This window comes from Colossoma macropomum, unplaced genomic scaffold (genome assembly GCF_904425465.1).
Source record: "Colossoma macropomum unplaced genomic scaffold, Colossoma_macropomum, whole genome shotgun sequence".
Taxonomy (NCBI): domain Eukaryota; kingdom Metazoa; phylum Chordata; class Actinopteri; order Characiformes; family Serrasalmidae; genus Colossoma; species Colossoma macropomum.
The window spans coordinates 19,896,026-19,911,795 of NW_023494793.1; the positions used below are offsets into that span (position 1 = coordinate 19,896,026).

Consider the following 15,770-nt stretch of genomic DNA (forward strand, 5'->3'; position numbering starts at 1 on the left):
TAAGGAGTGATTTGCTCTGATACAGGTTAAGCATAGTGCTTAAAGGAAGCCCATGGGCCACAGTAGCAGGGTGGATAACCTGGAAATGCAGGAAGTAGCGACAGTAAAAGGTGATGCACGTAATGAAATGCTCATATGCACCGCAATCTGTACGCCCTCAGGGCGGCAATCCCTCTTTTATTGCGTTCTCCAGGATCTAAAGCCTTAGCTTTAGCTTCACATATTCAGCTGTGTACTTTCCTTTTCCTAGACACAGATCTCACCTCAGGCCAGGCCTGGCCAAGCCTCACCTCAGGCCAGGCCTGGCCAAGCCTCACCTCAGGCCAGGCTAACTGTAAAAGCAGGTGTATTTCGTCTCCTTAAGCAGGGTTGGGAAGGTTACATGCAAAAAGTATTTTGTTACAGATTACTGATTGAGTAGCCTTGATTTTTGGTCAACCGATAGTATCCCACAGGTCCTCTGGGCCAAACAAAATCTTCCCTTTCTGTGGAAGTGGAGCATTTATTCCACTGTCCACTGGCTTTCCTTAAGGCGATATGTTTTACCAAAATGTGAAGTCAGTGTATACTGTCATTTACGTGAGTGGGGGAATCAAAATGTGCTGTACAGTTTGATGTGACGGGCTGACCGAAGACTAAACTAAAAGCTTATAAAAGACCTGAGTTTCACTGTATTCCTGTGTAAGCTAACTGATAATGTTTAATTACTTTAGTGTTTAACAAGAGATACCACTGACATTCAATGTTTACAATGTAAAAGCTGTCAAAACAAATCATACTGATTGCCATGCTATGCGTACCGCTTATTCACCTAGTGTTAGCAAAGTAAGATAACACTGCCAAGTTTTTTTGCTTTTTTTTAATAGAAAATGTCACATTCTGTCCCTCTTAACGTGCTGCTTTTATGGATGTGTATTTAATACAGAAAAACATCTCTAAGTATTGCATTTATCTATTTAGCAGGCACTCTTCTCCAGAGCAATTTACACTGGTAGGCAAGTGTAGCATTAGTATACATGCCCAAGCGCTTTTACAGATATAGCAGTGGTGCTTCTGGATGGGGAAACGAACCCTAGCCTCCTGTGAGGCATGATGTCATTGTGCTTTCAGTGAATACAGGTGGACCAAAAAACAGTTATTTTTGTTCATTGAATCTACTGCTGTTTTTCAGAACTGACATTTGCTCTCTTTTAGTTCTCCAGCCTTGCTGTCCCATTGAGACCCACCTCACTGAAATGGACCAATTGCCAGCGTTACCTTGTTGAGTCATAAACTATTTTCACTATTTTTTCATAGTGGGTAATTTTAATGCTGATTTAATCTGGCCCTTGGTTTTCTGTTTGCATTTGTCATTTTCAACCACCCATGTAGATAGTCTGAGCATGCTAATTGGAAAAAGTGGGCCGGCGTTATGTCTGGTTACAAAACAAACAAAACAAAGAGAAAAGCTTGCAGGTTTCTGGAAAATTCTATAGACATTCCAGTGATGCGTGCTTTTCTGAACGCTAGGGTAAGATCTAGACATGGCACGGTACCACTTTCTTTTCCAATACCGGTAATACAACCTTCTGGCCTGTATTGATTCAATTTTTTTTTCTTTAAAACTACTAAGCTCTAAAATGAGCTATTTTTAATTGAAGTACTTGGTGGGCCTTTAAATAAAAACGTTTGAGAACTTGTGGGCTGTCACCACTTAACCATTCTACTACCCAACAGGAAGAAATACACAGCTAACATTATGACATCACACAATGTGAAAGTCCTATTTCAGGCTAGATTTGCATTTTTCCGTCCGATATCTGGACCACCACTTTTTGCCAATATCTGCCCAGTAGCAAAATCCATCGATACTAATATGCCATCTCTAGTAAGATCATAAATGATGGCTGCAAAATGTATTACACTTAATTTAGCTATTGTGGCTCAATTGACTGACCACCTCAGACGTTGCTGGTTTTGTTTGGCAAATGTTTGCATTTACATGCAGCCTGAAGGAGAAATTTGAGTGGTATCCATGACAAAGTCTTACAGTAATATATGTGTGTGTGTGTGTGTGTGGTGGTCAGAGGACTACAGACTGTACCCTCCCATATCTAATTCAGTTGCATGTTTCCTTTAAGCTGCAATGTGTTTGCAAATGGTCTTTGACCCACTGAGTGCTGACGTGCCTCATCATAACAGCCTGGCCAGTTTATAACTGTAACTGGGTGTGCATGTTCCCATATCATCTTATCACTCACTTTTTTAATACACTCAGCATCCTAAAAGAGAGATGTCTGTTCACCTTGACAATGTTTCAGGTTTGTCTTAGCAGACTGTAATTCAATTTATGTAGTTGTACAACTCCTTTTCGGGGCACTTATGGCCAAATTCTTTGCTAGGGCAGCATAATTGGTTTTGAGTACTGAAACATGTTTGTTTTGCCCTGATACGTTAAAGGGTTCTGCTGAAAGACGTCTCCTGTGAAAAGCCGATGTCTCTTTATGGCAGTTAAAATAGCACCAAAAACACTCTGGAAGCAAATACAGACATACATTTGAGCTGTGTCATTCCTAGACTTTGAAATGCAGGAGCAATACATATAAAACAAGCTTTTTATGCAAGTAATCTAGTCTGCACCAGAGGTTTTTGTGACCTTGTATCATTTCAGTTCAGTTCTGTTGGTTTCACATTGCAAAGGCAAAGAAAAATGTATGTATGTATGTATGTATGTATGTATGTATGTATGTATACTTAATGCTTAAGACTGTTTTAAAAGAACAGTAGAAAAATCATTAAAAAGTAAATAAATAGTAAATGATCCATTTGGACAAAAATATTGGGACACAATCACTGAATTCGGGTGTTTCATTCTGTCCCATTGCCACTGGTGTATAAAATGAAACACCTGGCCATGCAGTCTGCCTTTACAAACATTTGTGAAAGGATGGGTCGTTTTTAAGAGCTCTCTGAATTTGAGCATGGCACTGTAATATATGCCACCCTTGCAACAAGGCAGTTCGCAAAAAAAAAATTCTTCCCTCCTAGATATTCCACGATCGACTGTGAGTGGTATTATTGGAAAGTGGAAGTGTTTAGGAGCCACAACAACTCAGCCACGAAGTGTTAGACCATGTATAGTTACAGTTAATTGTCACCAAGTGCTGAGGCGTAAAAGTCACCAACACTCTGCTGATTCAGTAACTGCAAAGTTCCAGACCGCCTCTGGCTTTAAAATCAAGACAAAAGCCTTATGTCACCAAGCGCAATGCCAAACGTCAGATGGAGTGGTGTAAAGCACGCCACCACAGGACTTTGGAGCACTGGAAACATATTCTGTGGAGTGACTAATCGCCCTTCTCTGTCTGGCAGTCTGATGGACGAGTCTGGGTTTGGTGAATGCCAGGAGAACATTACCTGCCTGACTGCATTGTGCCAGCTGTAAAGTTTGGTGGAGGAGGGATAATGCTATGGGGCTGTTTTTCAGGGGTTGGATTTTCAGTGAAGGGAAATTTTAATTGTGGGAACAGTTTGGGCAAGGCCCTTTTCTGTTCCAGCATGACTGTGTCCCAGTGCACAAAGCAAGGTCCATAAAGGCATGGTTGGGTGAGTTTGCCTGCACAGAGCCCTGACCTCAACCCCATCAAAAACCTTTGGGCTAAACTAGAACAGAGATTGTGAGCCAGAACATCAGTTTCTGACCTCACAAATGCTCTTCTGGATAAATTGGCAGACACACTCCAAAATCTTGTAGAAAGCTTCCCAGAAGAGTGGAAGCTGTTATAGCTGCGAAGAGGAAACAAACTCCATATTAAGGCCTATGGATTTAGAATGGAATGTCATAAAAGCTCCTGTAGGTGTCCCAATACTTTTGTCCATATAGTGTACTTGGATACAGTGATACATTTGGAAAATATTGTATTTTTATTTTTAAATCAGTATTGTTCAGCATTAGCCTATCACAGTACAAAATCCAGATCTATCTCTCATATATATTCTTGATAATAAAGTGTATAATCTTCTAAATAGGACACATGAAGGTCGCTGTTGCCTGGCCTAGTCTATCAGAAATACAACCCATGGTCCATGTGACAAAATCAAATGCTTTGCTGTTATTTTATTGCTCATCTGTCTTTAACAACAGCTTGTGCTTCAAGGAGGAGATGAGTGTCTGTAAAAAGCCCAGATGTAAAATGTGCAGAACAGCGCTGATATGCTGTTAAAAGAAGAGAAAAACATGCTTTGATGTTGACTTCCCTTATTTGGGTCAGGCTAGGGCTGTCATGATCATGACATTTTAGCTGATGATTGTCATATAAATAATGTAATTGGCATTTAATTGTCTTTTCTTGTTCATGGTTTACAGTCATTAAGACACAAGCCTAAAGTGGCTAAATTAACTGATTTAGCTGACCTTACTTGCTAGCTAAATAAACACAGTAGCTAACACCGGTTGTACTGTCGAATCAACACTCACAAATGTCTACAGTTATACAGAATTATGTGTAGAGTTAAGCAAAGCTACATGTTCTTCACAAGAGTGAAAATATAAGGCCTTATTCTGCCAGCATACATGCTAAAAGGCGATTGTGTTATAATTGTGACCGGCCTAGTGTGGATCAGTAAAAATGTGTCCCCACCAGCAGCAAACTGAATCAAGGTTGACTTGTAAGTGGACCGAGATCAACAGTTTTTGGCAGAGCACTGTTCTGTTGTTTGGTGCGTACTCCAGTATGGGTGGAGTGTTCTCATCTGTCACAGTGGACTGAACTAAAGAAAAATAATTCACACCAAACAAGGAAGGTGTGAAAGCACCCTTAAAGAGCTTCATTCCATGCTTCTGTAATATTTCTTCAAACATTTTTATTTGGTCTTTCATTCTTTCGGCATTCCAGTAGTTTAATTAGTTAGATATGTGCAGTAAATACAGCTTTCGTTCAGATATCAATCCGTAACCAAAATGGAAATCTGTTGGTAGTAACACCTTCATTGTTTATATAAAACAGGGGAACATAGTCTACCTCTTCATTTAAGATGAGTTTAACATAGACTTTCAACTAATGTCAAATCTCTAGTGGAAAAAAGCGAGCCATGCATGTGGATATTGTGCTGTCTACTATTGGAGTTGTGGCCTGCACAACAAATCGCAAGTGACATAAGATATGAATACAGCAATGATACATCAGACATTCTTGAAATCTTAGCTGAAATATTGCGAGCAGAGCTTAATTTAAGACTAGTCCTTTTACATCTTGTTGTAGGAAATATTTTCAAGGATCTACCTATTATTGGTGCATTTTATAGGCATTGCGAATACCAAAGTCTGTCAGTATTAAGTTAAATTGACTTGTTTTAGTAATATATATCACACACATTTGCCTGTCTATGCATCAACTTGTTTAGTTACAGACGACTCTCAGCAAAATTTTGTAGCTGTCTAAACAACACACATTTGGCAAGACAGAACAATGAGTTTGCATGCATGCTGTTTTGGTGACCCTGTTGTTAGAACAACCTTTCTGCCATATGATGTGTGAGCCAGACCAAATAGCAGCCAGCGCAGAAAAGGTTGTAAGTGTCTGCAGTTATTCATGACTCCTTAAGTGCAGGCTGAATATCCATCTAGTAGCTATGTCTTCATTTCTGTAGCCTACAGTTGTTTGGATTTCAAGAAGAAGCATGTTTTAAATTCTGTATTTGAAAACTTTGTCTTCTTTTAAACTGTCAATTCCTAATCCTCCTGTTTGTTGTCATGCATTCTTAAAGAAATATTTCTATCTTTGAATGAAAGTTTGGCGCTCTTAGCTAAAATGGATCACAAAATCAGAAATATTTAGTACCTTTACAGTGAATGCTGGCATAGTAAAGTATCATGGCTGTTCTGGTGGGGGGTAAAATGCTCTGTATAGACCTGCAGAATATTTCTCACAGGCTTGGTATAAATGAAACTGTGTTACTATAAGATCACTTCATTAATAGTAACAGTCTCATTTTGATGTTTTCATTTACTTTCAAGTCATATAATGGTGTGGTATCCAGGTTTTACCCTTATGGACTTATAATGTCATGTATTTACAATTTTTCCACCCTTGTGAGGACTTTAATACAGCCCTAGCCTTGTGTGTGTGAATGAGAGAGACTGGGAGAGAGAGCAAGAGGGAGGTAGAAAGGGAGAGACAGGGGAGGAGGGAGAGAGGGGGCGGCAGGAGGTTTAGGCTGGGATGGAACTGAGTCTGCATTTTGTTGCAGAAGTTGTCTCAGAATGACTGTGGGTAAGTATAGACTGTGCATGGCTATCGTAACTTTTTTTTTTTTCTAAGTTCCTGTCTTTTTTTTCGAAAGAGTGATGAATTGTAGTGCTATATAAACTGGCCACATTTTGTATCACAGATGGAACCTGGTGTGGAATATCTGCTGTTAACAGGGCATTATTTACTGTTTTTACATTCCTTTTTGCAAGTATAGAAAGTTTGCGTAAAAGATTAAAGTTAATTATTTGTGCTAAGTAACTAACTGTAATCTTTAGATTGGTTTCTGATGGGAATTTATGTTCCTTCCCTCCCTTCTCTCCCTCTCTCCCTCTCTCCCTCTCTCTCCTTCTCTGGGCTGTTCTCTTGACCTACATATTTTGAGGGAAGTCCCCCCGCCCCCTCTACCAAGTCTTGCAGGACTGTCAGGCTCCAAACGGTACAGTTCCAACAGAACTGTTAACTTGATTTTTGTTTTTCCTCTTTTATTTCTTTTTTTTTTTTAGACACATCGGGAGTGGTGTTCGACACTCACTCTAAAATGGTGATGTCCCAAGGAGGAACGTTTGAGAGGATGAAAGAAAAGGTAATCATTTTTTTTTCTTCTCATCTTTTCTCTTTCCTCCCTTCCCCTTTCTCCTTTTTCTTTCTCTCTTCTCTGCTCTGCTGTTGGAATGTGGTAGAGCCAAAGAGATCAGTGGCGTTCTCGAAGCCCATAATCAGCACAAGTCATTGACTTTTTGAGTGTTCTTCGCTCTCTGTAATTGAGCTGCTGTGTTGTAGTCTCTCTGCTGTTTTTCTCCATGCGCCACTCTTTTTCAGGTCAGTGACTCCATTCTCTTGGCACTGGCCTTCTGAGCATGATAGCGCATAGAAAAACAACCTAAAGGAATGCAGGGTCAGCCCAAACATCAAACAAAGGCTGATTGGCATTATCAAATATTTACTTTGGATGCAAGTTTGGTTATTCAATAAACACCACCTTTTGTTACCGAAAGAGATGCATGCCATTGTGCTGAACATGTTTTATAGGTTTTTTTATAGTATTTTGTTGGCTTATATTCTATTTTAGAGGCTTGACTGAAACGTCAAGCCTCTAAAATAGAATACAAGGCATTGCTAAGGTCTGCTGTGTCATGATTATAGGGGTCAAATGGCTCAGAAATGGGATTGAGATTTTCTTGTAAATGAAACTGTTGCTATTTAAAAGCATCAAAATATTATTCCGTTTAATGAATATAAATGTATTGCTGTTTAGACGCTTGTTACAGTAGGACCTGAAGAAGGCTTGAAATAGCTGCTAAAACATATTTCTAATTTTATTAGTTTTGAGTAACCCTGACAACCTTCATACACCCACATGCACCCACACCCACACCCAACTTTTTGATGTGTCATTTCCTCCCAGCTGTGGTTCTGCATCTGGACTGCTGCCCTCCACTAACCCTACATGTACACATGCACACTGTCCTCTTTGTCTCTGTTTCTTACACGTCTCTGTCCTGCTCTCTAGATTAACGCAGTGAGAGCTGTGGTTCCCAACAAGAGCAATAATGAGATCGCTCTGGTTCTGCAACACTTTGAGAACTCAGTGGATCGGGCTGTGCAGGCTTTTGTGGAAGGTACGGTTAATTTCACAGCACTGCATTCATATGCATCTACTGTCTGAGTCAGTGTGCTGATCTTGGATCAGTGTCATCTGTTGTGAATCCAAGCATTGAGTGAATGACTTATCTGTAGATTTTTTTTTATTTTTTTTTTTGATTGGCATTAGTCTCTTTGCTTGAGTGCCTGCACATGACTGCATACGTGTGCAGTGTGTCTACTGTACCTGAGTGAGCACACCCGCATACAGGTATGGTGGAATGCAACTCAGGTGTCTTAGATGAAAGGAGTATTTATGGAAGAGAAAAGCTGGCTCAGCTTCTTAAATAGATTCTTTCCTTTTACTATGTGACACTGAACACTAATCAGTCACTTTAGCTGTGCCAGGTTTCATCAGTTAATGGCTAGCTTACTACAAAGTATTAGTTTTTCAGTTTAATGATTTAGTCAGATTTGTAGAGATACAGTATGAAATTCGGCCCTAGATATCAACTTATAAACCATGTTTGTATTTTGCGGAGCACGATTATATACTGAAGTCATGTATTTGAGGTTGGATAGGCTGTATAAAATTAACCCTATAGGGGTGTAACGATACACAGGTTTCTAGAGATATATCCCTCCCCTCCCCCAATACAGATATTGAAACCCTGGATAGTGGCTGATGCCAATCCAGTATTTCTTCTTTAAAGTGTCATTATGTATTGTTATATTTGAAAATAGTATTCTTGAGTAAGGAGGAAAAAACGTGCTGTTGTGAATGTAAAGCCTAAAATAGTCATTTAAGTTATAAATGTTGGTTCAGATTTCGCAGGAGTTCTTGGAATCACGTCATATGTTATCACCTATAGACATCACATGCAAGGGCTCAAAAATAAGGTCAGACTCAATGTTTAGATCTCAGAATTTAAAATCAACATATTACTGATAAAGATATGATGGCAGTAGTAGATATTGACCTACATTTTTGGAAGAACTGTCCTTCAAGTTTTGTCAGAGTTCTCTTGAATGCTCTTTCAATATGTTCACAATCATCAGATTCATCTGCACGGTGCATGAAATTACTCGGTGCCCATTAAAAACTTAGCTTAGCTTTAAAATGAATTGAAGTACTTCACTTAAGATGAGCATCTGAAAGTAGGCCATCATGCTCCAACTTCTCACACCCTGCTACCCCACAGGAAGAAATGCACAGCTAACATCACCATCAGACAATGGTAGCAAGAGCTGTTTCACAAAGGGAGCAAGAGCTAAGCTAGAGCTTAAAGCTTTCGACTTGGAGAGAGGAGAACATTAATTTGAAAAATCCACAGGTGTTTCTGTCCGTCCTTCCGCTGTGAGAAGACAACTCAACACTATGACTCTGAAAGGATGTAAGGCTGTCAAGAAGTTGTTTCTGAAAAAAGGAAATAGACAGGAAATAACAAATCAAATAGTTCTCAGTACATTTTTTGCACAGCACTGTATGTCATTATGTTTGTCACACTTTTATAAAATCTCTGCTCGATTCCCAGCGAATATCTCACAATTGAACAAAAAGAATATTAATGTGTGTATTGTAACACCCTTAGAACCTTATGTGTTTAATGACTTGAACTAATTTTATATAATGAGAGCTGCTGTTTATTCAGACCCAGTATTTCATATCATGTTCATAAACCATTACAGCGTACCAAGAACTATAATTTTTCACTGTACTTGGCATGTTCTGTTTTGATCACCAGTGACCTCAACTATGAGTGACATTTTTAAACTATTTCCGTTTCTTTCTTTTTCTACCCTCAGGCAGTGCAGTAGAGATCCTGAAGGAATGGAATGTTACCGGTAAAAAGAAGGTGTGTCCCAGCAGAATGACGCATTGAGAGCATGACAGTGGAGGACTGCGTCACAGCATGAATCTGTAGACGCTGTTAGCCTAAATTTAGTGTTAAAAGAATTTGGCTTCTTTTTTCTCTGTTAGTTAACAGCTTTATTTTTTGTTTCTTTTCAAAATGCACAGGTCTTATTATGATGTCTTGCCCTCCTCAATCAAACTTGTTTCCTACCAGATACTAAAGTTGCCTGTTTGTCTGTTTATCTGGCAGGTTTTACAAATAACCAAGTAACTACCTATATGAGATCATTAAACGGTTGGAACACGCAAACTGGTAGAATGATGAATCTGATTTTTGTATGAATGGGACTACTGTACCATGACTTAAAGTAGCCTAGTTGTGATGTTGGCAGACTGTGGAACACTTCAGTTAGAGGAGCACACAAGCGCATTATAAGTCGTTGGAATGCTAGATGGAAATGTTTCCAACTGTCTGGTCTCAGACTTGCAAATGCAGGGAACAGTATTGTTTTCTGTTCAGAACTTAAGTTAGTGTTTCTTGGCTTTTACTTTAAGAAAAGTTGAACATTTATCTTTTTGCTAATTGACAGCCCAAGAAGAAAAAGAAGCCTAAACCCCAGCCTGAAGCTCCAGTAGTCCCCGCCCCCTCTGAATCAGTTCCACCTCCAGAGGCGGAGTGTGCGGCTGCTGTGAACGGTTACCATGCCAATGGTTCTGCTGGTGCTGATGGGGAGTCGCTGGACTCCTTGAGTGAACAGCTAGACTCTGCCTCTTTGGATGCAGCTGAACTTGAATCGGAACCTGCTACGCCTGAGCTCTCCATCACAGGTAGTCATGGTGTTTATCACCGTAAATTGTGTTCTGAGGTGCTTGCTTTCTTTACATTTGCATTGTATGCATTTGCATACATCACTGTTGAATAATGGCAGTATTATTTTTTTCTATTTGAAAGTTGAGGACTACACCAGTGCTTTGTTTTAGCCCAGCATATTTTGTTTTTTCAGTTGTCAGTAGTAATTGGGTGCATATCATTAGTTACATACGTTGCCTAAGTTGCAAGGTCAGAGTGTTGAATTTCAAGAACAGCAGCACCCTGGTGAGAACATGATGCACCCTCCATACCGCCAGCTATCCTTGTTCTCTGCTTGAAGTTTGTACAGGATAGTTCAAGCTGTACTTTAAAGCAGTCATTACCTGTCCAAGATGTTTCTGCCATACAGTAATGAAAAAGAATGTCTCTCTATTAGACTGGAAAAGTTTATGTGGATGACTGGATAAATCAAGGCAGTCACATAATACAACGAAGAAATAATTTTGGACAAGATAATGCAGACTACCTTTGTGAAAGAAAACATACTTTTCAAAAGTGTATTTAATATGAAAGTTTGTATTTTTAATGTTACCACTTTAAACATACTTAAATAAGAACAAAAAAGTTATCATTTTAGAGATACAAGGTTTTGTTCCAACAGCAGCGATATTTAAGCTGTGTTTAGTTATTTCAAAATAAGATATTTAAAATGTATTTAAAATGTATACTTAATTATATATATATAATTATTGTCTTATAATGATATATGTCCTAAAAATAATACACTCAAGTTGATATAGATTAAATATTATTTATATAGATATTGTTTAAATATGCTTCAGTATATTAAGAAATATTTTATTCAAGTGTATTTACTTATGTAGCTAAAGTATAATTTAAAATGTGCTTCAATAAAAATATACTTTTCACAAATTTAATTAAAAGTATATTTTAAGTGTATATGTATTAAGTGCTTCTTTTTTGCAAGGGTAGTCTTTGACAATGTTACTTCAGTGGTTTTCTAGTGTCTTTTTAATATGATGTAAGGTATATGACAATCTCCATACGTGGCAGTATAATCACAATGTTATTATATGGTAGTCTACACTGTTTCTAACTTGAATTTACTCTTCGTTCATTTGTCTTTTCACAGGAGGAGAGGCGGAGTCTCAAAAAAGCTTAACCCCAACTGCAAGTCCAGCCCCGCAACAAGGCACCAATAATGGGAGCTCGACAAAATCACCACAATTCCCGTGGCGGCAAGTCCCGGCCCAGACCTTCTACTAGCTCCCAAAATGCCACTGTGGCCCCTTCCTTTCCCTCTGATGACAGTCAACAAGGTTCATCAGCAGGCAGAAAAATTGGTAAGAGTGCTGCCATAACAAGCATTACATTTGAAAGCCCTTTGAAGATACTGTTGTGTGTCTTTTGTGCTATTATGGAGAACAAATGCTTATTTTTGCAAATTATAAGTCATATTAAAGTCCTTCTTTATGTATAGAAACCTACCTGGTGTGAAGTCTAAGACTGAGAACAATTTTTTGGGCATGCATGTGTACTAGAAATTTAGAAAGTGACAATCTTCTTTTTAATGACCTCTGTCTAATTAACTGTCAGCAATGTAGTGCTAAATATGCTGTGATATTCCTCACAGATTTTTGAGTCTCTCTTTCCATCTTCCCTGTCTTTCAGTCAGCCATCCTATTCCAAGATTTAGATCAGAAAACTGGTATTTTTCACACACTCGCTCAGGCACACAAACCACCATTCTAAATTTAACCAGCCTGAAATACCCAGTGTGTAGCTGATTGAAGTTCACAGGCAATGTTGAAGAACTGCGAGGTTTGGGTGGTTCCAGTATTGTAGTAAAGGCCCTCTATATAGGAGGGACCATGAGAAAAGAAATGATTCAAGGCACCAGTTTCTGTTCCTCAAGAAGCTTCTGGTTACTGTAGTTTACTGAGCTAGAAGGCACAGCACACCCCTGTATGACTAGCTAAAGTCTTCTAGTTCTTTCTGTTCCTGTTTTTAGTCTGAAAGCCATGTTTAATTCCAAGTCTTGTCCTAGACTCTGCGGAGATCTCCTCATAGACATACACATACAGAGTTTGTAAACCTGCCTTGTTCTTATACTCAATGGTCGTTTAATCATGTATACCTTTTTAGGGGTGTATCGTACTCCCTTGATGTTTTGAACAAAATTTGACTGAAAAAAAATGATGACTATAAAGTTGTTGCACAATTTCCTAATGACACCAGAGCTGAGAGGCACAAGGAATGCTGGAATGACTTGTTATTGGTGCTGCTCTTTTGCAGACTTCGGTGTTCAAACAATGCAATTGCTTTGGATGGCATAATTCATAGAGTGTCCAATCTCCACGATGCATTGTCCCAATTTTGCTTTGCAGTATGCCACGATGCATTGTTACACCCCTAATACTTACCACATGGGCATATAAAGGTGCACTTTTTGAATACATAATTCCTGACTGTAGCTCGTCTTTTGCTGCACAGTTTATTGGCCTTAAGATAGGGGGAAATGCATGGTACAATCTGTTAAAAGTGGGAGGTGGTCTGTGAGAACCCAAATGTTAAATTTGAACCTGACCCGTGTCTGACATCTTCCTGATGCAAAAATTAACCGAGTTACATTTCAAGTGTCAAAGTTAGGTTACGTGAGGTGTACTGATTCGTAGCAGGCATTCAGTTAAAGGTTTCTGTGGTTCTATTATCCACCACACAACTCAGCCAAGAGACTCTTAAGATCTCACGGGTATCAGAGAGAGCTTCTCTATATACTCCCATAAGCCTCACAGTGGTGAAGCAAAAGAGCATGAGAGACAGAGGAAGGCATGGGCTATACCCACAGACTCACTGGCACATTGCACAAGGGAGCTGTGTGTCACAACAGGGACTTGAATATCTCTGGCTGTCATCCAACTCCTTTGTTGACCATCTGTGTGTAATACTGTATTCTTTGACTTTTGTGTGCTTTTGCATGTGGCTAATTGAGTCACTGCTTGGCGTAGTAGATAGACCTGACTTCCATCCGGCCCCTGGCATCCTTGTGGATCCATTGTGGATGCTGTGGGCTCATATTAAAATTTCAGTTTGTTTTATTCCTGTCTTTCTCTTTTTTTTGTTAATCCATACACCCCTGTCTTTTTCTCTCTCTTTTTTTTATTTTTATTAATCCATATATTATTATAATGGGTTGGTTTTGAAAGTCCCCCTATTGCTGAACTATATAGGTATTATTCAGCAGAAAAGTTATGTGAATGAATTGAACAGTCAGCTCCAGCAGTATCATTAAAACCTGTTGTGTGTATCTCTCTCTCTCTCTCTCTCTCTCTCTCTCTCTCTCTCTCTCTCTCTCTCTCTCTCTCTCTCTCTCTCTCTCTCTCTCTCTCTCTCTCTCTCTCTCTCTCTCAGCACCAAACATTGATCGCTCCGTGAAAGATCTACAGCGGTGTACAGCATCTCTGACGCGGTATAGAGTGGTGGTGAAGGACGAGATGGATTCTTCCATCAAGAGGATGAAACAGACCTTTGCTGAACTACAAAGCTGGTAATTCAGCCTGTCACCTTACTTATTTTCTGCACGTCAGTTGGTCCTCTGAACTGAGTGGTTTTGGGGGAAAACTGAAAAATCAAGTTGTCAGCTTGTTAATTAATTAATTAATTTTCAGCTTGTTAGTTAATTAATTAATTAATTAATTACATAATTATTTGTTTTTTCTTTTTAATTTTTTGGGTAGGGGTTTGGGGTGTGTGAAATGTATGCTTTTAGAGTACAAATACAGTGCAAATACCTTTGAAACGTTCCAAAGGTCATAGAAATGCATAGAGTCTTGTGTTTAAAATTATCTTGGACAACTGCAAACATAAAAACAGGCTCTTGTGTGAAAAACGAATGTGTATTTTACCTTTCACAAAGATTTTTTTTAAGCATAAAATAATTCACCTACTAGCTTGACAGCTATAGGGTCCCAAGTGAAGTGTAAGATTATAGATGTTCCGTTATTCAAGTCTTACTGCATTAGTGGGATACTATTTGCTAAAACTGAGGTGTGAAGTAATTTCACTGCATCCTTATAATCTTTGGGAAATTGAAAAATGAATTTAGCAGTCTGTGTGTTGCTGAAGCATTAACTTTGACTGTCCTACATATTGGAAGAAAATTGTCTGTTGACCCCAGTACATTTCCCCTCACCATGTATGTTTGTTTAAAAAAATAAATAAAAAATAAAAAAAATAATAATAATTCCCCCCATCCGACACACAATGCATCTGTTTGTAGGGCATGTCAAGTTAACCATTTGTAAATAAGAACATTAATAGCTACCTAACCAATAGAGACATTGGTGTACAGAGGAATAATATGTATTCTGGGCTTAGATGCAAGTAAATGGAAAGTGTCATTGATATCCATTAGAATGAATACTTGTCAGTATATACAGTCTGACAGCTCTGACTGTTGCTGTTAGGAAAATTAGTGAATTTAGTGAAATACTGTGGGATGCGGTGTTGTGACTGCTCTGACTGCTGCTGCATAGAAAGCTTAGAGCTGTAATAATACAGTAGTTTACACATTGTTGACCTACTGAATGCATAACCTTTGATGTAAGCTGCATAAAGCTTAAACCACTCATATTCTGTTTGTGATATGTTCATATCCACTCTAATTTTTGTGGCAATACACTCATCTCACTGTGCCTTACACTGCCACCATTCATATGACATCATAGCCACTACCATGTACAAAGAATATTTACTCATGACACAAACTAAGGAGATCAGCTTTGCTGTTCTGCCAAACAGGATGCTAATTATTAAAAGGCAAGATCATTCTAGGCAGTTTTTCTTTATTAACAATCTAGTTGATTATGCAGTATTTGTGGCTACTGTCAAATCCAGACTACCAAAGCAGTTAAAGTATTTTACAGTGTTTACATCTTTGAGGATTTTTATTTGGCAAGGAATGAAAGAAGATGACTCACTTGTATGTGGAACATGGCTTTCCCAAATGAGAGGCCGGAGTCCATTTTAGTGGCTACCTGTCCAGCTGATTGGGGTTGTGAAACAGTGGCTAGCTTCTCCTTCTGATATACAAATAGATCCTAGGTTACTGTGCATCATTGCTGTTCCTAATCTGTTTATTACCTTATCTCATACTTACTCTCAGAACCTTTGGTCTGATTGACCTATTGCTGCTTTTCCCTCTCTCTCATCACTGTAATGTACACACAGATGACATCATGCTGACTGGTAGAAGATTTAGATAGTGGGGTCT

At 38.8% G+C, this 15,770-nt stretch overlaps 1 protein-coding gene across 1 annotated transcript in view; it reads left to right on the plus strand.

The window, feature by feature from the left end:
- The window catches only part of spats2 (spermatogenesis associated serine rich 2), a 28,292-nt gene that overhangs the window by 7,559 nt on the left and 4,963 nt on the right, over positions 1–15,770 (plus strand). Inside the window, 7 exon segments of the mRNA XM_036578763.1 lie at positions 6,734–6,813; positions 7,741–7,849; positions 9,618–9,667; positions 10,257–10,494; positions 11,631–11,701; positions 11,703–11,841; positions 13,910–14,045. Coding sequence (XP_036434656.1) covers positions 6,734–6,813; positions 7,741–7,849; positions 9,618–9,667; positions 10,257–10,494; positions 11,631–11,701; positions 11,703–11,841; positions 13,910–14,045 — 823 coding nt within the window.